This window comes from Fukomys damarensis, unplaced genomic scaffold (assembly GCF_012274545.1).
Source record: "Fukomys damarensis isolate Sample0158 unplaced genomic scaffold, DMR_v1.0_HiC HiC_scaffold_37, whole genome shotgun sequence".
Taxonomy (NCBI): domain Eukaryota; kingdom Metazoa; phylum Chordata; class Mammalia; order Rodentia; family Bathyergidae; genus Fukomys; species Fukomys damarensis.
Genome location: NW_022900949.1, coordinates 49714413 through 49741485, shown reverse-complemented (window position 1 = coordinate 49741485; position 27073 = coordinate 49714413). Strand labels below are relative to the sequence as shown.

At 34.4% G+C, this 27073-nt stretch overlaps 1 protein-coding gene across 4 annotated transcripts in view; it reads left to right on the top strand.

Moving 5' to 3' along the window:
* Positions 1–27073, top strand: part of Stag1 (stromal antigen 1) — a 366592-nt gene that overhangs the window by 258026 nt on the left and 81493 nt on the right. For all 4 annotated transcript variants that reach the window (XM_010625514.3, XM_010625515.3, XM_010625516.3 and 1 more), the window contains 3 exons: positions 11222–11329; positions 18147–18261; positions 24411–24528. In XM_010625514.3, coding sequence (XP_010623816.1) covers positions 11222–11329; positions 18147–18261; positions 24411–24528 — 341 coding nt within the window. The remainder of the gene's footprint in view (positions 1–11221; positions 11330–18146; positions 18262–24410; positions 24529–27073) is intronic.

Below are 27073 nucleotides of genomic sequence, written 5' to 3'. Positions count from 1 at the left end.
TTTTTTTTTTTTTTTTTTTTTTTTTTTGGTACCGGGGATTGAACTCTGGTCCTTGCGCTTGCAGGCAGGCCACCCAACCGCTGAGCTAAATTCCTGGCCCCCTTCTTTCCCTTTCTGATCAGCTTTGGTTTAAAGTGCACTTTATATGAAAATAGGATCACTTCCCGCTTGTTTTCAGTCTCCTGTTGCATAAAATTTTTTTCCACCCTTTGATTTTTACTCTGTGAATTTCTCTTTTGATTAAATGTGTTGTATACAATATGCCATTAGGTTTTGGTTTTTTGATCCATCTGGTAGTCTGTTTCTCAGTCCAGGCACTTAGACCATTTATATTGAGTTGGTATTGAAAGGTATTGACTTTTTGCTGCTATTGTATTATTTTCTTGTTGCTGATTTCTTCCCCCCACCTTCTTTCTTTTGTGGGGGCGGTTACCAGAGATTAAACTTGGGTCCTTGCGCATGTGAGACAGGCGGCAGAACCCCTGAGCTAAATCCCTGGCCCCATCCTTTTTTTCCCTTCTGCTTAACTGCTCACCCTGCCTGATATATTCATTCATTCCATTAATCTTATTGTCATTGTTGAATGCATGGTTTCTTTCTAGGATATCCAGGAGTATTTTTTGGAGTGCTTCTTCTGTGGTCAGGAATTTCTTAAAGTACTCTTTGTCATGGAAATACTTCCTTTCTCCATCAGTTTTGAAAAGGTTTTGGAAGATAACAGCACTCTGAGTTGGAAGTTGTTTTATTTTAGGGCTCAAATCACTTCACTTCAGTTGGCCTTCCTTTAAGGTTTGTGTTGAGAAGTCTGATGTAATTCTAATGTATTTACTTTCTTAAGTGATTCATTGCTTTTCTCTAACAGCTTTATATTTTCTGTTCTTATGTTGCAATTCTGAGATTTTTTTGCTATGATATGTTGTGGAGTAGTTTTCTGGTTGTGGCTGTTTAGGGTACTATCTGCCTCATTTTTCTTATATTTAAAATTAACTCCATATTTGGGGAGTTTTCTGCTATTACTCCTATAAACACCATTTCTATGCTATGTGATGTCTTCAGATTTTTCTCACTAATTCCAATTAATCTTAGTTGTCTTTGCATTATCTAGTGGGTGATGCATCCATTTTTTCATATTCTGTTGCTTTCAGTGTATCTGTGAGTGATTTGTCACTGACATCATATAATTCTGTCATTCTTTTCTCACATTGGACACTACTTGCTGCCCTTTCAATAGAGTCCTTAATCTAGATTTTCATGGACTCAAATTTTTTACTAAAGTAACTTGTCATATTGCATCATTTTATTTAGCTCAGTTAGCTTTTCATTTGTGTTTTGTATAAATTCAGCGATTGTTTTATTAAGTGAGTTATCTGTTTAGATATCTCTTCTCTGAGCTTGCTAAGTACCTTATTGATCTTAAAATATCCTATCATTTTGATAATTCAACTATTTTGTTTTTGATTTCCTTGCTTTGGATTCCCCAAGGATCAGCTCTGTGGTAGTTGGCAGTTTTTAGGGGCATTTTCTTGCCTTGTCTTCTGTTTTTGTTGTCTCTTTTGTGCTGAAGTTTGTGGCTGCTTAGAATGGAAAGCCTGTTGATGATTAAGGAGATCTTTTCAGTTAGCGTCTGTTGTTCAGTTACGCATTGTAGGCACGGCTAGCTATAGGCCTTTCCGTCTTCCCTATATCTAGCCACCTCTATTAATTTGAGAGGGGAGGATGCACTGTGATTGGCCCCAGGAGCCATTCTCCTGGAATGGATTGCAGTATTCTTAGTGACACAAAGGCAATTAAATGTTGACATACAGAGAAAACCAATTAATAGCAACAGTTATGCCACCCTGGCAGTAGCAACTAAATCAGCAGCTATGTACAAGGTGGATATTAACATACCATGAAAATCAATATTGTGCCACTCTTAATCATAGAAAAGAGATCCATATAGTATAAACATTAAAACCAACCAAATACTGAGATTCAGTAAATATCTACTAAATCCAACAACTATAGTTCTACCAAGAAGAGAATTCATCAGTAATAGCAAAGAGTTAACTAGTTAAAGATTAATACTCCTAATGGTTATACTGGTAAAGATAGAGGAAAAGGGGAATGGGAAACTAAAAGAAAATTTGCAAAGTTAAGTAGTAGAAGATAAGAAGGAGAGAAAAGTGATATAAAGGATCCTATTATGTGTTGTCCTCCGCGAGCCCACTTGTGGAACAAAGTTCAGGACCTCTGACTGGGAAGGCAAGGCACGGAATCACCAGGCAGACTCTGGAGAGGTTTCTGGAACACTTCAGCTTAATTCAGGAAATGCACAGGCTTATATAGGGAACCATGGGGGAGGAGCATGGGAGGAACATTTAATGTTTGGCAATATCTTCTTGGCTAGACATGGCGGAGTGATTTTTCTTGGGGGAGGCAAAGGAGTCACACACTACGAGCAGAGGTGTAGCCTGGTGGACCCAGCTGTCTATGCATTTAGGGCAGTTAGCTCAGCCTTAGCGAAGTCTCCCTGAGTTAGCACAGGAAGGAGACAGAAATGTGGTGCACCAGGCTTGAACTTCTCCCACAATTATGGTGTAAAAGTATTAGAATTGGATAAAGTAACAGCAAAGAATAAACAAGAAAATGAAGATTAATTAAAAGTGTAAAATGAAGGAAAAAAAAGAGGAAAACATTCCAAAACTCCAATGAAGGGGGGGGATGTATCCAAACAAAATATAAAAAATCCCTGTTTGTTTTTTTTAAACGACTGATTTCTTTCAGAGATCTTGTAGTTTAGTAATTTAGCAAGTCACTTTTTTGTTGTTTTTTTGGGTTTTTTCCTAACTAGCTTTACAACTGTGAGTTTGTGAGGTTCCCCTTCCTGCTGAAGCCTATCTGTACACCTCAGACTGTGGCAACCGTCCAAGCTGAAGCATGTTCTTGCTCACATTGGTATATGGGGCCAGAAATTAAACTTGCAGCAGGGGATGTTTCACACAATACTTTGTGCCAGTACTTTCCAACCCGTGTTCCTCTGAAAATCATTCATGCCAGACCTGGCTTCTTACCATGAAAGGTGAGAAGTCCCATATCCTTGTCATCCTGAATTTAACTTATCAGGATATCTGGGTCTAGCCCAGTCCAGCTTTGTAGCGGTCTCCCATGGCTGTCTCTCATAAGCACAGCTGGAGGTTAATGCCGGAAAACCTTTGGTGAAGTTGTGTGATAGTTGTTCAGTGGCTCAGTATTAAACACTCAACACTTTCCCAAATGGCACCTGATTAAACACTCTGGCAATATGGTGGGTACTGTATTGGTTTCTTCTCCAGCTCTAGCCTACAGTGCGAACAGTCATTTTTGGAGTAAAACTCCATGCTGTTTTCCAGTTACAGTAGCTGTGGGCTCTTCTTTGGTCTACAGTTGCTGGCCTGGTCCATTCATTGTTTCTCCCAGGAGTTGATGCCACTGGGCTTACCTTGTATCAGCAGACACGTCCCATCCTGCATAACTTTTAAATTATTTTAATGGATACTTAATAGCATTAAAAATTATAGGTCTAAGCATTTAAATCATTGATAGGGTACTTGCTTAGTATACCAAAGGGTCTGAATTTGTTCCTCCTTACTTTCAAAAGAAAGAAAGATTTGGTTTTTTGAGACGGGGTCTATGTAGTTGAGACTGACCTGGAACTCACTATGTAGCCCAGGCTGGTCTCAAACTCACAGCGATCCTCCTGCCTCAGCCTCCCGAGTGCTGGGGTTACAGGGATCCACTACCACACCCGGCGAAGGAAGGATATTACTTGGGAAAGATATGATATTTCGTCTTGCAGTAAAACTTCATGCTGTTATAGCACTGCAGATGTATACATACGTGGGATCATGTTTAAATCTATTAAAAATGGAACAGTCTCCTCAAATAATCATTTCTTTTTTATAAAAACGTTTACTATCTTTTCTTTTAGCTTTTGAGATGGACAGATAGTCATCATACTGACCAATAGCACACTAGGACTTATTTTTGGGTTTTTTGTTTTTGTTTTTGTTTGTTGTGGTTGTTGTGTTTTTTGTTTGTGTGTGTGTTTGTTTGGTACCAGGGATGGAACTTAGGTCCTTGCACTTGGGATGCACTTGGCTTAACCTTTGAGCTAGATTCCCAGCCCATACTAGGACTTCTTGATTCTGTCTAATGATAGCTCAGTACCCATTGATCACCCTGTCTTTAACCCTCCCTCTCCCCTACTCTCCTCAGGCTCTCATAACCACATTTCTATCTTTCACATATTAATATGAAGTCACGTGGTAGTTATCTATCTGTGTGTGGCTTATTTAACTTAAAGTAAAGATCTCCGGCTGTATTTATGTTGCCACATATGGCAGGATTTCATTCTTTTTGTGGCTGAATAGTATTCCATTTTGTAATTGTGTCATGTGTTCTTTTGCGGAGGGTACCAGGGATGGAACTCAGTTCCCTACACTTGCAAGGCAAGTGGTGGCACCACTGAGCTAAGTGCCCAGCCCACATCATGTGTTCTTTATCTTTTCATAAATTGGTGGACATGTTTAGTTGTTTCCATTTCTTGGCTATTGTGACTATTACTGCTGTTAGCCTGATTGTTCACATGTTTTTTTTTTTTATCATTTCTGTTTCATTTTCTTTGGATATATACCCAATAGTAGAATTGCTGGAGCATATGGAAGTTCTGTTTTTAATATTTTGCAGAATGTGCATGTTGTTTTATATATTGATTGATCTAATTTGCGTTCCTACCAGCAGTGTACAAGGATTCTCGTTTGTCTACATTTTTTCCAGGATTTATCTTTTCGTCTTTACTGTAATACCCTTTCTGACAAGATTTTACCTTGTGATTGGCTTATATTTCCCTGATGATTAGTGATGTTTAGCAGTTTTTAATATACCCGTTGGTCATTTGATTGTCTTCTTTTAAGAAATGGCTGTATAGAGATACTGTTCATTTTATTAATTAAGTTTGGGGTTTTTTACTTGAGGTTTTAGAGTTCCTTATGTACTATGGATAAAACCACTTGTCAAATACATAGTTTGAAAATATTTTCTCTCATTCTGTATGTTGTCCCTTCAGTATGTTGATTGTTCCTTTGCAGAAGCGTTTTTGTTTGATGTAATCCCATTTGTGTATCTTGGCTTATTTTTTTCTGTGCTTTCAAGTTCTTATCCAGAACATCATTGGCTATTCATTCCAACATCCAGAAACATTTTTCTTACGTTTTGCACCAGTGATTTCATAGTTCTAGGTCTTTCATTTAATTATTTAAAATTAATTTTGGTAATAGATGAGAGATGGTGATCTTGTCTCCTTTTTCTGTTGGTGCATATTGGATATCCAGTTTTCTTAGCACTGGTTATTGAAAAAGTTCTTTCTCCAGTGTATGTTCTAAATATCTTAATCAGAAACAAATCAGATGTTGATGAATAGGTTTGCCTCTAGGCCTCCGTTCTGTACCATTGATCTGTCATTGTGCTACTTTCGTGCTCTTTGGATTATTACAGCTTTCTAGTGTATTTTAAGATCACTTCAGCAGCAAATATACTAAGTTCAGGTTATAGAATGAGTCCTTTGTTTTTGTTTGCTTGTTTTGACCAAAATGGCTCCAGTTCCTCAAGATATTTTGGTATTCAAGTTATTTTAGGATTGGTATGGTTGGAGGGCAGAGGGTTTAGCTCAGCAGTACAGCGCCTGCCTGGCAAGCACAAGGTCCTGAATTCCATCCCTGGTACCCAGCCCCGTAAATAGTAGAAGATTGGTTAGGTTGGTATTTTGGTAACAGTAACATTGCATCTGTAGATTGGTGTGGGTAGTGTGAACACTTTTAATAATACTCACCCTTGCTCTCTATGAACGGGTATATCTTTCCATGTATATGTGCCTTTAGTTTCTTTCATTGGTGTTTAATACTTTTCATTAGTGACATCATTCATTACTGGGTAATTTTATTTCTGGGTATTGTATTGGTTTGGTAGCTTTTATAAATGGGATTGCAGTTCTGATTTCTGTTTCAAATAATTTGCTGTTGGCATATAACAGTGCTACTGACTTTCATGTGTTGATTTTGTATTGTACTACTTCATTGAGTTCATTTATTTGTTGTAATAGTTGTCAGGCAGAAGCCTCTATATTGTGTGTATATAAGATGATAGTTGGGTGACTTCTTTACCTATCTGGATGCCTTGTATTTCTTTCTGTATTTACTGTTAAGTATTTTATTGTGAAAAAGTATTGCATTTTATCAAATGATTTTTCTACATCTACTGAGATGAACATGATGTTTGTCCTTTCTGCTGATATATTGTATGATAGTTATTGATTTACCTATATTGAAGCATTCTCACACCTGTGGGATAAATCCTACTTCATCATCATGAGCAATCTGTTAAATATCATATTGGATTTGGTTTGTTAGTTTGATTTAGAAATTTTTGTATGTACATTTGTCAAGGCTGTTGCCCTTTATTTTTCTTTTTTTATTGTGTCCTTATCTGGTTTGAGTGTTGGATCACTGTGGTCTTTGTAGTGTTGGGAAGAATTTTTTCCTTTTCTAGTTTTTGGAATAGCTTCAGAATTAATATTAATTATTCTTTAAATACCTGGTACAGCCTGGAGCAGTTTTGTGTGCCTATATTTCAGAACTGAGGGAGGCTTAAGCAGGATTGCAAGTTTTTGTCCCATCTGCACAACTTAGTGAGTCCCTGTCTCAAAATAAAAATTAAATAAAAATTTTAAAGGTAGGATGTAGCTCAGTGATAAGAGTGTCTCTGGGTTCAATCCCCAATATTAAAATGAATGAATGAATGTTTGGTAGAATTTAGCAGTGAAGCCATCTGGTGTTCGGATTTTCCTTGATGGAAGACTTTTTCATTACTGATTTAACATTGTTACTTATTACTGTTCTATTCAGTTTTTGTTTCTTCGTGATTGATCTCTGATAAACTGCATGACATATTTTTTTAGTCCTTATCCAACTGCATAATCAAGGTTATAGTCTTGTTGTAAAATACATGCAATAGTTTCTTGCCCCTTTGCTGCTTAAAAACAAATAGTCTCCTGTGGAGATTAATCCTTCTTGGAAACATTGAGAGAATTCTCTTACTCGACCCATATCATTATGCAGTGTCTTCTGTAGGAAAGGTCATTTTATAATTTCAGTGTCTTCTATAATTATCTAAATTGAGTTTTATTTCTTCTCAGATTAATTTTGGGGTTTATAAACCTTTTTCAATATTTCAACTTTATCATGATTATCATTTATTTTATAATACATGGTATTTTATTACTTTCTATTTATTCATTACTTTACTCCATTCTGGTTTTCCTAATTAATTTTCTTCATTATCTGTGTCATCTTTCTCTTCATATATCATTATCACAGATTTGTCTGTCTAGTAATTTACAGAGAATTAGTTTCTTATGACTTACGTACTATGGATATTAAACCACTTGTCAGATATATAGTTTGAAAATGTTTCCTCTAATTTATTTTCTAATTGTATTAATGTAACAAATTTACTTTTGCATACTACTTTGCCTACTTTTTAACTATTTTTAGTATTGTATGTTTGCAGTACATAATTACAGTCATCTGGAGAACTAGACTTGTAAATGATGCATTTTAATTCTTTTATTTCACTTTCCTCTCCCCTCCATCTCTTGATCCCCTTCTCATTTGCAAAAGATGTCTCTATTTGCTGTTATCTGTCTTGTATTTTTCTCTTTAAATTATTTATATTTTAGGTTTCTCATGTAAGTAAAGCTGTGTGGTATTTAACCCTGTGTCTGATTTGTTTCACTTAACATTGTGGTCTCAGCATGCATCTATTTTCCTACAAACAACTCAAATTTATCCTTTTTGTGGCAGATTAGTACTCCATTGTATAAACATTTCCTTTATTTTTCTGATGGGTATATTAACCACTTGCAAGATATATCTGTCTTGAACTATGCTGCTTTAAACATTGATATGCCTGTATCACTGTAATATGATGTCTTGACTTTTTTAGAAAGATACCTACAAGAGGCGTAGCTGTGTTGAGAAGAATTGCTAGCTTTTCATGTTTTGAAGAATCTCCATATTGATTTCCATAGTAGTTTACTAGTTTACATTCCCACCAACAATTTAGAAGGGTCCTTTTTTCCTTACAGCCTTGGCAGCCTTTGTTAGTAATAGATTTGCTGGTGATACTGAAGCCATCTTTTTAGAATAAAATAAAATCTGAGTGTTAGTTTAATTTGAATTTGCATTTCTCTAAAGGCCAGCAATGTTGAACATATTTTCATGTATTTATTGACCATTTGTACTTCTTCTGAGAAATGTCTGTCCATTTCAGTTGCTCATTTTTTTTAACTGAATTTTTTATTTTGGGTGGTACAATTTTTTTTTTTTTTTTTGATACTAAGAATCTAACGCAGGGCCTCAGGCTTGCCAGTCAGACACTGTGCTATTGCTATTGAGCTGTGTCCTTGGCTCTTGATTTTGTTTTGTTTGTTTGTTTGTTTTTTTGAGACAGGGTCTCACTATGTAGTTGAGACTGATCTGGAACTCACTATGTAGCCCAGGCTGGTCTTGAACTCATGGCAGTCCTCCTGCCTCAGCCTTCTGAGTGCTGGGATTATAGGCATGCACCACCACGCTCAGCTTTGATTTCTTTATGTATCTAAATATTAATCTTATGTCTAAGAAATAGCTTGTCTACTGTTTATTTTGAATGTTTTTCTTTTTATTATTTTTAGTATTTGGTCATTTATGCAAGTCATCAAGTTTTACTTTTGCTACTTCTTTGCTTATACTCAGAAAGCATAATTACCTCATAACTTCCTCCAAAATTACCTAATCTGGATTACTTCCTTTAAGAGTATTTTCAAAACTTCTGATACCTTGTTTGAAAATTTTTACTTCATTAATTTAGGAGATAATTTATTTGGTTTTATAAGTTTGTATTTAAGGTTCTTATTTTCATTTTCATTAGAGGCGATAAAAGTAAAAAAGGTCTTACTTCACAGATAATATTGTAACCTTCTAGTTGTGTCAGATATCCACATTTATTGGATACTTTGGAGTTTCTGTGACTCCTAATGATCGTACTCTAGAAATTGGTGATTGCAATTCAGAATAGACAGTTTCTTCTAATTCAATTTGTGACCAGGAGGCTTTCATAATTTCTGTGTTGGAATTGCTTTCCTACAGGCGGTCCTATTCAGCAATGTTTTTGTTTGTTTGTTTTTGTTTTCTTTTCATTTGTTTGTTTGTTCTTGAGGGTGTCTTGCTAAGTTCCCCAGGCTTTCCTATAACTTGTGAACCTACTACCTCAGCCTTCCAAATATCTTGGATTACAGGTGTCCACCACCTTGCCCAGCTTCGGCAGTCTTTTTAAAATTATTCAGGCAGAATTGTTTTTAGTGTTCCATATATGACCTAAGGGAAATCAAGGCCATTTATGGATGGGGAAGTAGCCCTCACCTCCCTGTAGCCCTCCATTTTTATTCTGTTACTGTAGACTGTTCCTTTGGAACTCTTTAAGCCCTGCACTAGGTTCTGGTTCCTACACTTCCCTGGAGTTGTAAGGAATACATAAAAAGTTATCATAGAATTTCTCTGAAACTTGATGTTACAGGTTGGCCTATGGAGAAGGACTCAGTACCTCAACATTTTGACATCTTTTCCTTTAAAGAAATCTCCTTAAAAAGAAGAAGAAATCTTCTCAACAGATTATTGCTCAGTCTCCTAATTTCTAGTTATTTATTATTTTATTGGGCCATGAGGTAAGGATAACAACCAAGCTTTCTGGCCTTATATAGTATATGGATGAAAAGGTCTAGTCTTATTTTTCTTGGCTTGTGCAGTATCTACCAAAACTCCCCAAAGGAAAAGTAAAGTCACATTTACATCCTATAATCATCTTCTTTAAATTCTTCTTCTACCCATCTGTTTATTCTATTTTCAATAGATTATTTTCCTTTCATTTAAGAGCTTGGAGTCCTAAAATGTCATTAAATTATTGTTCTGTAATTTTGTTTCTCCTCATATCATTATACATTTGGATTAATGATACATAAATTTGTTTAGTGGACCCCCTCTTTGTAATTTAGGGAGTATTAGTTGGGCTCTAATAAAAATACCTGTGAATCAGAGCAAAGAGTCTGTGATTATAATCTGTCATTCTTACAGCCTGTCTCTCTCAATTGTAACCTTACAACCCTGAGGTTATGGAATGGATAGAAAGGGAAAGTTAGTTTGCAGGCTAACTAGTCTGCCTATACTGTTAATTTTCCAATATCCATCAGTAGTCCTGTTGTTTGTTACCTGCTTGCACTATAGTTTTTCTGCCTCACATTGTAGGAAGAGGTATTACTGAGGGTAAAGGAATGTACTTTTAAAATGCTTCTATACTATTTCTCATTCTTGACATACAGCTATTTTTCAGTCAGTCTGTGCTACAGTATCTCCTTTATATTGTGATGCAGCTACCTTCTTTTGCTGAGAAGAGCATTCAGATTTTATTTATTTGATAGATTCTTCAACTTCCTAGCTTGGCATCACCAGGTGTGAATATGGGGAATGAAGTTATTCCCCTACATTGCAGCCTAAGGAGTCTGTATTCCATCTAGTTGTTAATAATCTGTAATTATTGCAGATGTTTCTTTTGAGTGTTCCTTTCTTGAGAAAAAAATACTTAAAGACACATTGTGGCCAATTAAGAAAAGACACGCTTTAAGAATACGAAGCCAGAAAGGCAGGAAAGTTGTGTTAATAAAGGAATGGTTGTGACTACAGAATACATTTATTTAGTAAAAAGACTAATATTATAAATACGATGACAAAATATAATTTCAAAGATAAAATTCCTAGAAGGAAAATATACATAACACAGTTTAACTCTGTGAAACAATGACATCTGTTTCTGAACATATCAGTGAAAATCTAATGCACAAACAGCTTGAACTAATTTAGGTTAATATCTAGATAGATAGAGATAGGTATATATATATATCTGTCAGTATTAATAGAATTTTACTTTTGTTTTATCTGTATTTTCTAAATTTTCTATGACTATTTTATAAAGAAAAATAGTAGTTTCAAAGAGAAAAACAAAAACTAAAACCAGTGTACCTTCAGCTTTTATGATGAACTTTGAAAATTTAAATAAAGTTAGAATTACAAATCAACATTTGTTTTGGTTCAGATGTACTTTCTGAATTTTTCAGTGGAAGTGAAGAAGCCCTTTCTAATGAAGACTGTGAAAATGTTTACCATTTGGTGTACTCAGCACATCGTCCTGTTGCTGTGGCAGCTGGAGAGTTCCTTCACAAAAAGTGAGTTATCTTTGAAAACAACTTCTACTTTTGTAATTATTGTTGTTCAGAGTTACGAGAAAAAATTAAGTTTGATTGAACACAGTGCTGAAAGTGTCAATTTCACACTACCTTCTGGCGGGAATTAAATCCTCATAGTGTGCATACACATGATGAATCACATACCTGGAAATGGTGTGTTTTGTTATGTATTCCTTTTCCCTGAAGTCTGAGAGGATAGGATGCTTCTCAGCTGGGGATGTGAGTACAGATTTGGGAAGTACATGATGTTTATTAAAAACTTTTCAGGTAATAATTCTTCCTTTCATTAATTTTTTCTCCCTTTCAAAATTCTTAGTTCTGATCTCACTTTTTCAGCATTTGTAATCTAAATATGAAGCAGTGTCACCTTCAAAATGTCTACCTAACATTTCATAGTTTTTTCCCATACTCTTCATTGGCATAAGGATTTTTTTTTTTTTTTGTACCAGGGATTGAACTCGTGTCCTTGGGCTTGCAAGGCAGGCCACTGAACCTCTGAGCTAAATCCTTAGCCCCTGTAAGGATTATTTTAGTTTGTAACCTATACCAATTCTAAAACTTACATATGCAGTTAGACTTTAAATTTTTTAAATTTCATCTGTTCTTTGGCAAAACATAGAACTGAATTTTTGAACATAAAAGTTCTCGTGAAATACATTTTTATTGTGGTGTATTGCATATGAAATGTAGCGGAGTTATTCTCACAATATAGACATATCCCTGCTTGTAAATCTTTTGCTTTGTTTTCTTTTGGGTAGTTTTGCTTATGGCTTAAAAGCATATTGATTATTGGCAGCTAAATCCAAAAGTCTATTACATATACTAGCTTGTGATTATGCTTAAAAAGTAGATATAAATTGTTCTCCAGGCAATTGTTACACATGGATAATTAACTTTGATAATGAGCAGGTCTATCCCTCCATCCAGTATCTGCCTGTGGTATTGCAATAATAAATTGTTCAATTCAGTACTTAATTTTACTACCCAAAGTGGGTAAAGATGTTTCTATGTGAGAAGTCTTTCTTAAATGGAAACAGGCTACTAGTGTATACTAGCTGTGAAAGTAAAGAGGAAAAAAAGTTAAGATTTTCAGGCATGACTTTTAAAATAATATATTGAGCTTAACACCATGACATCTGTAGTCAGTAGAACATGGCAGTTTCTGTATTTATTTTGGGGTGTCAAGGGTGTGTTGTAGTGTTAATTTCCCTTTCACTCTATTATATTCAAGTTAGTTTCCACTTTTTACTAAACTTTTCAAATAGTTTTGTGTTTTTAGAAAGAATTTATTGCCTCTGTGCCTTCAAAAAGAAAATAAAAAAGGTTGGTTCTCTGTAGAACAGAGATCATAACAACATAGCACACAAATTAGAAAAAGACCTTGGGTAGTTTTATTTGTATGCATGTATGAAATATTTGCTAAATGTATAAGTAGAAATATTTTACATTAAAATTTAGGCAGGTTTAATCTCCTGGATATCTGTTTGAATCTGTTTTATGGATTCCATTTCTTTCCTATGTTGGGCATTTATTTTTTCCATTTCTTTCTTATGCTTGGCCTTCATGGCTTCTATCATGGTCCTGAGCTCATCTACTTTTTTGTCAGTTTCTGCTCTAGAGTTTTGAATCACGACTTTCATTTTGCTCACTATCTCTATGGTTATCTGGGAAATTATTTCTGTTTTGAATTTTTGTAGAGCCTGATTGATCTGTTTTGTTACTTCCTGTGCTTTGAGTTCAGGGTGCCCTAGTGGTTCACTATCAGCCTTTTCATCCTCATTTGCCCTACTGTTTGCCATTGGTGAACGGGAAGTCTGTCTTTGTGTCTTGCTTAAGTGTTTTATCATTTTTATTTTTGTTGTCGGGCTGTCCTTGGTTTACTGTCTGGGTTATCACCCAAATCTTCCTGATATAGTTGCACCCTAGCTTCTGTGTCTCTAACGACCCACAGACATTCTCATCTTCATAACATCAGAGAAAACAGCTCATCAAATCAACGGCAATGCTTTATCCCAACTGATACAATCAGCAACACATTAAAATCAAGCACAACTTGGAAACTCACCACCTGTGGTAGTCACTAGTCTATCACCCTTAAATCATTTGAATTAAATTGAAATCAAGAAGCATTCCAGAACATGTCTGTAGTGAACAAAATTTCAATATAGTATATTTACAATTTAATGGCTCAGACAGAGCTAGGACGCAAGACCCCTGGTCTCAGTTAGCTGATGGCTGAACCCCATGACACAGACTGACCTCGGGCTACAAGGCCCAGATTGAGTTCCCCAACCTTTTGAATGGGTTGAACTCTACACTGTTCTACTACAGGTTTCCCACACCCTTTCTTTAAAGATGTTCAAAATTGGGAACTCAGAAAAATACCCTTTATGATCATCTCTGCCTCTGCAGAGTGGGTCCAAAGACTGGCACAATCAGGAGGTCTGAGAGTGTGCGGTGGCGGGGGGGTAAGGTGAGTTATGGGGGTTCAGGGGTGCCCGCACAGCTACCTTCTTGACACTGGAGCAGTGGAGCCTGGGGTGGGAGAAGGCATGGCTCTCCTTCCTGCGGTGGATTTGGGCCCAGGTTACCTTCCGGGCGCAACAGAATAAAAGAATGCGAAGATAGACTCTCAAATATAGAAGACAAGATTGCAGTCAGTGACCATGAAAAGAGAGATCTCTTAAAAACAGTAGGGGATCATGAGAAATCAATCCAACAACTCCTAGATGATGCAAAGAAGAATATCATAAGACTGATAGGAATCCATGAAGTAGCAGGAGAAAATACAAATGACTTAAAAAAGCTGTTCGCAGAATTAATGACAGAAAACTTCCCAAACAGAGGGAAAGAATTTGACATTCAGATAACTGAGCCAAATAGGACCCCAACTAGCCACAATCAAAAAAAAATCTACACCTAGACATATAATAATCAAGATCTCAGAAACCCAAGAGAAGCACAAAATACTACAAGGAGTAAGAGAAAAGAAACAAATCACATGCAAAGGAAAGCCCATCAGAATCAAAGCAGACTTTTCAACACAAACCCTTAGGGCAAGGAGAGCCTGGAATGAGATATTTCAAGTACTAAAAGAGAACAACCTCCAACCTACACTGATGTATCCTGCAAAACTCTATTTCAAAATGGATGGGGAAATAAGACACTTCCATGACAAAGAACACCTGAGAAACTACATGAATACCAATCCAGCACTACAAGCAATTCTAAACAAGATCCTAGAAAAAGACAATGAAGGCAACAACACCATGAGGCCCAACAGAGCAAATGAAATAGGCAAGGCAAGAAACTAAAAGGAGAAGGTGAAAAAGTAAAAAGAGTCAACAAAAGGCCAATAACATGTCAATAATAAGTCAGTACATATCAGTTATAACCATCAATGTCAATGGCCTCAACTCACCAATCAAGAGAAATAGACTGGCAAAATGGAATAAGAAGCAAAATCCAACAATATGTTGTATACAAGAAACACACCTAGTGCAAAAAGAAGCCCATAGCCTAAAAGTGAAAGGATAGAAAACAATTCTTCATGTGACAGGAGCCCAGAAAAAAGCAGGGGTAGCAATCTTATTTGCAGACAAAGTAAATTTAAAACCAAAACTGATTCTAGTATTATTCATGTAGAACGGTACTGTATCATACCTCTGTGAATGTAAAATATCTTGTACCTGCTCTATGGTTACATAGTAGTGACCGTGCTTTATCAGAGCTATATTTAATGATAATACTCTAGAATGTTCTCTTTCCAGATGATGATTAAGATGCTAATAAAAAAAAATGGTGCCAGGTACCACAACAGGAACAGAACTTTGCTGCTTTTTGGATATTATTCTTTTCTTTGTTTGTTTTTGTTTTTTTAATGGAATGTACTGAATGTCTATAATTTTGTTCAAATGACTGCAGAACCTGGAAAAGCTGTTGCTGCTATTGATGCCCAACATACTGCTATTATTGGTCTTTTTATATAAATATAAATATATATATATACATATATATATATAATTTGAATTTTGGGAAACTTTAACAGTGCTGTCAACTTTGGAAAAAGTTATCCCAATTTACTGTGTTGAGTTGGTATTGTACAGAAATGGACAGCCATATTGGTCTAGAAATGTTAAATTTTTTTATTTTCATTTTTTATTTTTTTCGATGTGTACAGGGGTAACGCACTGTATTGAATATGTAAGGTCATATCTACATGGGTTTGATTACAGAAATTAATAAAGTATTCTCTAAATAATGAAAAAAAATAAGATAAGACTACAAGAGCAAGAAGCAATTTAAATATGTTAAGGGACCATTTTCATCTTCAGAATTAAGGATTATTTTAATCTTACATCATTGCCTTTTCTCTTTTACTTTCCTTTTTAGTTTTATTTTAGGATTCCCTATTTTTAATGTTCATACAGAGATTTCTTTAACTGAAATACCGAACAGTTTCTCTGGTGTGAAACACTATAATAGTACACAGGATTCTAATGAGATGAGATAATTAGGAAATAAAGTGTTTGTAAATGGGGAGGGGGGCAGGGAAAATGGGAAAAAATGAGAATCAAGACCTATTATGTAAAGGTACAGGATCCCAATAATGAATGTAACTGTAATGTATACCTAGATTGTACCAATAAACTCAATAAAAAGAAAAAAAACAAAAACAAAAATGAGGCAGATAAGCCTTCATTATTTCTTTATGAAAATTATGCCAACTCCTCTCCAAATATGAAAGCTTTCTCTAAAGCTGATTTTAGGCTCTACTCTGGAGACATGCACATTTTAATAACTTTTGGTTTTTAATGACTACTTCTTGGAGCATTATTCTACCTTCTAATATAGTAATCTGTTAAAAGTCCTAACATGTGGGCCAGTGATTTAGCTCAGTGGTGCTGCCTCCACTTGCTTCATAAGAGAGAGTTTGATCCCCAGTGCCAGAAAAAAAAAAAAAGTACTGACAAGTAATATAAAGAGTAGCCCCAGGTGTCCATATATGTGTATGTGTGCTTGTGTATACATAGTGACTTGCGTCTATATGTTATGGGCAGTCTTAACCAATTATTAAAAATAGTAAAATATAGCTGAAATAAATATTTTACTCTGTCACCCAAATGTCCACATTATAAAATCAAAAATTTCAGCAAATTTCACTACTTTATATTTATAAGTAAGTGTAATTATCTAAATTGGTTTATTTTAATTACCAAGGACCCTCCTGTTTTCCCTTTACTATCCAAAGGACAAAACCTCTCTTTAGTGTGTGTGGTACTGAGGTTGAACTCAAGACTTATGCATGCCAGGAAAGCATTCTATACAAGATACATACCTGTCCCTTTTTAAATTGTAAGACAAACTCTTGACAGGTTGCCAAGGCTGGCCTCAAACTTGTGGTCCTCCTGCCTTAGTGTACCATATATTTGTGATACAGATAAGTACCATCACACCTAGCAAAACCTTCTCTGAAACTATTATGATGGTGAGGTATTAACTCACAATCAGTCAAGTTTCTGCCAACCAAGAAGAAACTTTTCTGTTATAATCTACTTGGAATTAGTTTCTTTTTTCATTATGTGAAATCATTCTAATTTTATTCATTTAGCCTTTTGTTTAAGCAACCTATCTTGACACATAAACTCATACAATCAATTTCCTATTACTACTATTTTTCTTTATGACCCTTGAGATCATTATGTACTTAGTTTATTGCCATCCACAGAGTTAGAGTTCTGTGAAAATAGGGACTTTTATCTTTGTTCAGTGCTATTTGCCTGTATCCCTGTTCCCTAGTGTAGTGCCTGGAAATGAGATGTTTAGCAGTCTTTGTTTGTTTGTTTCCTTGCTTCTTTGTTTGTTTTTTGGAACAGGGTCTCTGTGTAGTCCAGCCTGGCCTTGACACACTTTGTATCCCAGGCTGGTATCAAACTGGCAGCAATCCTGCCTTCACCCTCCTGAGTTCTGGGATTACAGGCATGTGCCACAATGCCTGGAAGCAGTGCTTAAATTTTGTTAGCATAAATTTAAATTTTTTATATCATTTCTCAGCCATATTTTAGAAGTTTGTTACTAAATAGTGTTTTCATAAATTTAGTATTAATGCAAGTTTTACTGGAAGCAGTGCTTTTTCTAAGTAATGGGCTGTAAGTATAAAACCAGATGTATTGAAAATTTAAATAAATGTTATTATTGCTGGGCAATTTGGTTAAATGCTATAATTAAAATACTATAAAATCAATACTTAAACTAGAGCTGAGTTTAAAATTTATATTCTAAAAAGGAAAAAATGGAAACAAAGTCTTTGTAAATAGGGGAGGGTGCAGGGCAAAAAGGAAGGGCAATGGTATGGGAGAAAAATGAGAACCAAGACCTGTCATGTAAAGTATGTACAAGAGCCCATTGATGAATGTAACTGTACTATATCCTTTAAAAGTACCGATAAACTCAGTAAATACTGAAGAAGTAAAAAAACAAATCAATTTCTTTTCCCAAAGCTTCACTGAAAAATAAACAAACTTTATATTCTAGTATCATACAGGATAATAGCAGTGCTTGTGTTTTCATAAATAAATGAGTATTATTTATCACTAAAACCCTTTCTTCCTACAGTTTATATATGGTTGATCTGTTTGAAATTTTTCAAATCTAACCATTTTTGAGCTATAAAGACATCATTGATACATTTGTGTTGAACTGATCACAGATATTTTGTTATGCTGAAGTAATTTATATTGGAGGGAAGCTGAAATTCATATCCATGTGCATTTGTAATGTTGTTTTCCCTCCGCAGGTTGTTTAGCAGACATGACCCACAAGCAGAAGAAGCATTAGCAAAGAGAAGAGGAAGGAACAGTCCTAATGGGAACCTCATTAGGATGCTTGTTCTTTTTTTTCTTGAAAGTGAGGTAAAAAAAATTTAACAGACATTTATTACATTACATATTAAATAAAGTTATCATTTAATTTATTGTAATTAAGTGAAATGAAAACAATCCTGTCTCTTGTACGGTTCCTTAATAGCTTGATTATTAGTCAATATGCTACCTTTTGTAGGAAGAAATTTTAAATATATTTTTAGATGTGCAGCAATCCTGAACATAGACCAATAAACTTGTTAAAACTTTTATACAATTCCAGTATTGCAGTACTGCATACTTTGTTTTTTCTTGAATTTTTATCTGTGGCCTTTAAATTGTTGTTTGTGAAGGTTGTCAAGTTGTTAAAACTACTCATTCTATCTTGTTTTAAAACTCTGCTATTTAATTAGGACAAAATATTTATTCAGTTGTTTTACCATTGGCAACATGTCCGTGTGCTATAGCCAGTTATCATTTAAATGAATCAGGAAGATACCTACACTTACACTTACTGGGCTACATAGTAAGTTCAAGGCCAGCTTGAATTACTACTTAGGGAGACCTTATGGGGGGAGCAGTGCTGGGGAATTAGCTCAGTGGTGCTCCTTGCAAGTGTGAGGTCCTGAGTTTGATCCCAAGTACCAAAACACACACACACATAAATGATTTTATGATTAACACTCATAATATATTATGTATTAGGGTTTGATTTCCCACATAAACTTTCGTTTGCCTGCTAAATTACTTTTTTACAGTTCTATTAGTAACATGATATTGGGACAACTGATAAATTTAATGTAAATCGTAATGAAGAAACTACTTAGTTTAGAAATGAATGAGAATAGTTACAAAAGAAAAAGTCTAGAAATTTCAGACTCAATTTTATGTGGGAAAAAGTGTCTTTGACTTGTTTTGAAATGTCAGCAAGAAGAGAAATTCAAAAGATACTGCAAATGTTCAAGTCTGAGCGTGCTAGAAAAACTGGGAATTAGGAAGAAACAAACAGGCAAATATATATATGATAAATATATATGAAAAATAGTCAGAGAAGTATGTACTGAATTTATTTAGTGACATTGGTTAGGGCATAGCAAGGTAGAATGAAGAGGAGTTACCCTGATATTTTGAATTGGGATTGAATAGAGAAAAAATAAACTTAGAAACAAAACCAACTGGAGAGTTGACATTTGTGCAAAGAATGTATTTATGAATAGTGTTTTAATGTGCTTATAAATCATCTCAGTATCTTGTTAAAATGCTATTTCTGATGCAGTAGCTCTGGAGAAGGGCGTGAGATTCTGCTTTTCTGACAGACACTTAGGTGATGCTTATGATCTTGATTCACAGAGCATACTTTGTATAATAATAAGGATGTAAAACAGTATTTTATTAAAAAAGCAAGTTTGGGTAAATTTTAGGATGAAATGCAAAATACTAGTTTTTAAGATAAAATACTAAATGCCCAGTAAATAGCCCACTTTTACAATAGCCTACTTGAAATTATACTCCTAACTCCCTTAGGTTTTAAAGCAGTGGAATAAAAAGTATAACTCAACAGTCAAATCCTATGTAACATGATGACTGTATACCAACAATAGTTTCAAAAATTAATAGTAATGAGATGTGAAAATATTATTAAAGTGCTGAAAAGTTTAGGGAATGTCATGTTCTTGGCTATTTCACTTAAATTATTTAAGGACAGTGTTTCTGATTTCTGAAAGCTCTAGGGCTTTTTGATTATTAAAAGCTTGAAGTATTTAGCTTCAAGTAATTTCATCAATTACTAACTTGTAGAGTATATTACTGCTTGTAGAGTATTTTTTGGTGGAAGTACTATATTTACTGCTGTTTGCCGAAATGCTAACTTGTATTTCTCAGTTCTTCTATATGGCATTTTTGTCAGCCACAAACCATATTAGTGTTTTCTAGTTGATTCATGGTCAGTATATTGGCTTTTTGGTCTCCTGTTTTGCAAGAAATATTATTTATGATAATTTTTTCTTACCATATTATACTAGTATACACTTAGCAGAATGCTTATTGAAGTCGTATTCAGATAGTGTGATGGGATTCTGATTGCATCCCACTCTGAATTTCTGTTTTACTATAATACACATTGATTATTAAAATTTTACTAATAGATTCACAGAATGTTGAATTAGCAGAGACTTTAGAAATTTAAAGTAGAATGAGTTTTCTGAGTTGCAGATCACTTAACTGGGATTAACTGAACTGATACTCTTCTTTGTTTTACAATTGTGTGAAATAATATTTTAATAGAAGTATAAAATGTTGAAAGAGATTTACAGTGCAGGTGAAACTATACAGTTGAAGAAACCTGTTTAAACTAGTTAGATTTATTTTGCCACTAAAACCTTACATTTTTAAGTTACCATAATCTTTATAGCAGTCATTAATTTCAAATGACAAAGTACTTCATATTTTAGATGCATGCCAGTTAGAAGGCTAATTGGTATCTGAATGCAGTTAGTCTAGATTTCCCTATAGCTATTGTAAAACACAGAGTTTGTTTTAGAGACTCAGGTCTCTTCTTTGTGACAAGGAAGCTATTGATAAATTATTTCAGAAAGTTATTATGCAAGGTAGAAATATAGTCTTTCTCTTTGGAAGCATATGGAATGATGAGGCTAATTGTGACAGGTAGAAAATTGACAGCTATATTATTGATACATCTAATAATTGCCCCCAGAATGTTCATGTAATGGGTTGTTGGTTTGGTTTTTGTTTGTTTGTTTTTCTTTTTGGCTTGGTTTGGTTTGCATTTGTTTTTGTCCTTCAAGATTCTCCTGTGAGTGGCTCTGTTTTAGCAGACATATTTGTTTAGAAATCCTAGGCTTAATAACTTGTGATTATTTGAATTTTAAATGATTTGTCATAAAGGGATTACTGTAAGTTTCTACCAATGAAATCCTTCATTATATTTAACTAGCCAACAGAAAGGAGAGGAGATAGAAAAAATTTTAGATAAAATTTTGAAAGTAACCCTGAATCTAATTAAAGATGGGTCTGAATAGACATTGAAAATTATAGTTACTAGGAAATAAGATTTATTTGTCCATATGTAAACTTAGAGGTAAACTGTAAATTGAAATATACTTCTATTTAGCACGGTAAAACCTACATAAATACAAGTAATTTTACTTTATGTAATATATAATAAATATAAAAAATAAATGCACTTTGATACAATTTGAATTGTCCGTGTTAATCATATAGTGTTTTCCTTAATCCGTTGAAGTTATATTTATTATTCATCTAATTTTTTTTTCAATACTGTTGATTGAATTCATGTCCTTGCACTTGCAAGACAGGTGCAGTGCCACTGAGCTAAATCCCCAGTCCTATTCATCAAATTTTTGAAGAGTACAAAGAATGCTTATTAGCTACCTGATTTTTATACCTTTTTTAAAAAGGATGGTAGCAAAAAAAAAAAATTTGTACTTTTATGGTTCCCATTTCTTCTTAATCTCTGGTTTTATTTTTTGTTTTTAATGGCCATTAAAAATGCCTTATTGTTGGGCTGAGGATTTAGCTCAGTGATTCCGCCTGCCTGCCTTGCAAGCACAGGGACCCAAGTTCAATCCCTGGTAACAAAACATCAAAACAGCAACAACAAATGCCTTATTGTCTTCCTTCGTTCACTTGGTTATAAAATGTCGGAAAGATAATTATGGCCTTCTACCCCTACTAGGCTATGTTAGAATTTTTTTTTCCTCGAACATAGATTTACCTGATATTCTAACAGAAAGTTGAAACCAGCAAGTTATGTGGCTATCACAGATGCCCACAGATACAAGGACTTTCCTAGATTCAGTATTATGTCAAACCAATCTCGGAGTGATCATGCTATTCTGAAAAGGCTTGACTTTTTCTTAAAATAAAATAAAAGAGTCTGGGAATGTAACCCAGTGCTCCTTGGTTTCAATCTTCAACACAAAACCTCCCAAAATTTCTGTTAAAAATAATGCAACATGCCAAAGCTAAATTTTAATTTGCCCCAGTTAAAAATCAAGGGGTTGAATTGTGCCATAAACTTCTCCACTAAAAATCTCAGATTTAAATTAGTCAAGATGGAAGAAGAGGTGCTGGCCATGATGGCACGTGCCTGTAATCTCAGCAGTTGGGGAGACAGGCAGGAAGATAGCTGAGAGTTCAAGGACAGCCTGGGCTACATACTGATCTCAAAGCCAGTCTGAACTACAAAGCAAGACCCTGTCTCAAAAAAAAAATCAAAAAAAAAAAAAAAAAAAAAAAAAGATGGAAGAAATATTACCAATTTACTGAAACAGTGAGGAATTTATAGAAACTACATAGTAAATAAGGAAAGGCTGTAAATTCCAATAGCATTAAGTAACCTGTAGCCCATGCAGCAAATAGAAAATTCCATTTTAACTGAGATTTTCTGGAAGAACTCTGGAATATACTAAAAATCAGCAGTAGAAGAGGGTAAGTAATATAAATAGTAAGTTAAGTGGCTGCCGTTCAGCAGAGAGCCCATTTGTCACTGCTAGTAGAGTATGTCTGAGAAGCAAAGTAATAAATGTTCAGATAATTTGTGGCCACCACAGGGATAAGAAATGTTTACATTCAAAAGACAAAGTTAGATACCTATACAGTAGTAGGAAAACCTGTTGGATTATAGATCTCTTTTTCCTGCTCAATCAAGGTGACCCAGACTTTTCAATCAGACTAAAAAAAAAAAAAAGCGATGCTGAGCTAGGTGTGATGGTGCACACCCGTAATCCCAGGATTTGGAAGGGTAAGTCAGGAAGATTGCTTCAAGTTCAAGGCCAGCCTAAAGTACAGAGTGAGATCCTATGGGGGTTGGGGGTGGATTCTGGCTACTGTGATTTTTGAGTCTAGACCATTAACATACGTGAACTGCCGCAAAAGTGTCTAAAAAAATGAAAAATAGAACTGAAACTGTTGTCAAAATATTTATTTCTCCCAGAAGAGAATTATGCCATCAGAAGAAAGACTTACACCATTTGAGAAAAGTCTATTTTGAAAGAGGAACACAATTCACAGAAATTTAAAACTTGATTTCAAAATTTAAGAAGGGTAGTCAATCCTTTGATAAGACCAAAGAATTTTTCTAGAAAGCAGCACAAAAGAAGGAAAGCCTATGAGGAAAAATTAAACAGTACAGATTTAAAGTTGTACTGATCTAGTAGTTCTCTTTTTGCTCTTTCTGTATGCTGTTCACTGTTTTTTACTCAGGGCCAAGGGAGGGGCCTGTTAGAGACAGAGTCTTGCTATGTACAGGAGTATTCCAACCTGGTCTGGAGCTCAGATCCTCCCGCCTTGGCTTCCCACTACCACACCCAGCTCATCTGTTTCATTTTTTTGAAACTTCGGTCTCAATTTGTTAAATTAATTTTAGCAACTCAGAAATGAATTGTAGTCCATAGTTAATTGCTCTGATCTCAAGGGTGGTTTAGCTATATCCCATAAGCCTGAAAAGAGCTATACAAATGAGTGGAAAAGACTTATGAGTAGTAGAAACTAAAATAATATCAACACTTTTACTTAATTTCCCTGAAAAGCTTCTTTGGAATAATACCCTATTCTCCAAGGTTTAATGACCAACAAGTACTACAGACATTGTATTAGGTGTTTAATGAGGAATTTAAGTGTGTTTATTTGCTATGGGAATATAGGTTCCAGTGAAAATTGTAAAGAAAGTAGTGATCAACAGAAAATGAGGATGAGATAAGGAATGTATTGAGTCAAGTAGAAATGAGAGTAGAAAAGAAGAGAGAGGCTTTACTAAATAAAGATGTAAAGTAAGCAAGGCTAGCACCAAGGTCTCAAATAAGATTATAGAAGAAATTGGTCATTTTTTAAAAACTGCAAAACAAAACAAAACAAAAGGTTAAAAAATGACAAGCAGGTATAGTAAAAAATGACCTAGATTTGGCTTCATAATTTTGGGAGTTCTGTTGGTAGCTCTGTTTCCTCATTGGATTATGAGATCTTAAATCTTATGACCATAAATGTTAAAAAGTTAATTGATTCTACATACTATGTCCAGAATTCTATATTATTCTCTAAATGCTTCTTGGAATCATTGAGTCCAAGCTACTTTATGATGAAAATGGTTTACTACCTCAAAATAGTATTAGTAGTTTTTTTTTCTTATACTTTTTTAGTCACATTGAGTTTGTTGATTTTAGTTACATGAACATGCAGCCTACTTGGTGGACAGTTTGTGGGAGAGCTCTCAAGAACTGTTGAAAGACTGGGAATGTATGACGGAGTTACTATTAGAAGAACCTGTTCAAGGAGAGGAAGGTACAGTATTTTGACAAATTGATTTATATATTATTGTGTTTCCACTGATAATCAGACTGTATAGATCACTTCTTAAAAATAAATGTATGCAAATATGCATTTTTTGGTCAAGAGAACAATTTATTTCCTGTAACAAGTAAGCATGCCTCAGTACTTACACCTTGTTTTCATATTAACTCTGCTACCATGCTGCACAAGTGTTTTAAAAATCTGTGCAACTACTGTGTAATATTCAAATGTGTTGTTTTTCTATGATAGTTTGAGAACCTCCCTAAAAAAAAGTACTGCTCTACTCAATGTAAAAAAACTAAAAGAAAATTACATCCTAAATCTTTTTGCTGTGTTAACATGTAAACTTGGAAAAGACACATGATTTTCCTCTCCACCCTCTTTTTCCCCCTCTATATGTGTGTGTGGTATTGAACCAAAGTCTTTGCACATACTAAACACATACTGTACCATTAAGATAAATCCCAGCCCCATATATAAGCCAATAAACTTACAAGGGGCTGGCCTTGAGAATTTGGTAGTGAAAATAGCACCGAGTGTCAGAAACATGAATGATACCATGTTCTGGAGGTTAAAATAGCTGGAACATAGTGAGGCAATGCTGCAAGATGAGATAGAGGTCAGAAAATATTGAGCATTTTAGTTTATAAATGAATTTAGTTCATTGTAAGTGTAAAGGGATGCTATTAAGGGATTTTATAGAAGGAAGTAATGTCCAATTTATACTTTAAGACAGATGCCTTTATAAACATGGTTTGAAACACACAGAAAGCTAAATATGTGATTGTTGAATTTGTCTCATTAGAAAACAATAATAAAGATGAAAAGAACAAAATAAAATAGTCTGTGGCTGAATTAAAGATTGTGGATACTGAACAAAAGTAGAAAGAGCAAGAAAGAACAAGAGCCTTAACTAGTAATACAAGGGATAAGAAATAATTATACCTTTTTACAAGTATAGTAAAGAGTGTACTCAAGAGGAATATGATTAATTTATATATATCATAGAATTTTGGTTAATAATTTCATATATTGCTTTCATTATCACACAAACATGATTTAGTGATTATTTTTGTCGTTGGTGGTTTGAAAACACTTTCAGTGGTAACAAATACAGAAGCCAGAGTTCAAGGTGATAAGAATAGACTAAAATCAATACTGAGAAAATGGAGATGATGTGTGAAAAGGGATTCTAAGAGCTAGAATGTTAGGTAATCTGAATAATTCATAGTATGAATGGCTACCTGTTTGTTTTAATCATTGTTGGCTTTTGTGACATAAAGCTTCTTTGTTCTCATTATCATGTGGCTTTTCTGTCATCTCCGAAAAGGAATTTGAATTAAATTTCAACTTTTTTATTTTGCTCCATCTCCTCATTCAGGAAAAGTTTCTAAATAGATTATTTCGATTATAAATTTACAAATTATAGTATCAGTCACTGTATAAAGTGGAGTCATAAGTACTACTGTGGTTTGCTATGTAGAAAATTTCTTTGTTTATTTATTTATTTATTTATTTATTTTGGTTTTTTGAGACAGGTAGTTAAGCTAACTTTTTTTTTTTTAGTTTATTGGTACATTTTAGGTAAACAGTACAGTTACATTTATCTTTGGGATCTTGTACCTTTACATGACAGGTCTTGGTTCTCATTTTTCCCCTTATCCCTGCCCTCCCTTCACCCCCTCCTCCCCTGCCCATTTGCAGACACTTTATTTCTGTTTTTTCATTTTCTCATTATGTAGTCCAGACTGACCTGGCACGCATGGCACTCTACCTCCTGAGAGCTGGATTATAGGTCTGTTCCATCATGCCTAGCAATATAAAAAGACTATTTCTATTCTTGAGATACATTCTCTCTCTCTTTCTCTCTCTCTCTCTCTCTCTCTCTTTTCTCTTTCCAAAAGACCATATTTTCTTCCTAAGTAAAGCAAAGTACATTTAGCTCATGGACAGTTTTCTAGTTACTTTATTATAAGCCAAATAAGAGAATGCAATTCTAGAATTGGAAAAATAGAGTTGACAGATATAAAGCTTTTTTTTGTATTATTAGACATTGGAACATGAGAACATAGATTGAAAGGCTGAAGTTGTGTCTTTTTCCTATGATGGTGAAAATGTTAAAAACAAAAAATGACTGAATTAAGATATACATATTTACAAATAAAGATGTACATACAAATTCCTAATTTTGATACAGGCTAACATTTGCCTATTCTCCCAATTTATCTTAAAATAGTCAAATCTTTTAAATTTTCACAATTCATTTTATATTTTCTTTTAATTTATATCTTGCTCTGCCTCCATGAACCGTACATACACTGGTCTTACAACATATATGGAAGAGAAGGAATTAAACTGCTTAAATTATTCACAATACCTATGTTTTGATAGGAACTTAGATTTTAAGGATATGAATGAATATAATTTACGTGAAGAAAAGAATATTTTGTTAGATAATATAACACAAGGTATCAAAATAAAAACTATGATGTTCTTAAATGAAAAGATTATATGGGCCAGGGATTTAGGTCATTGG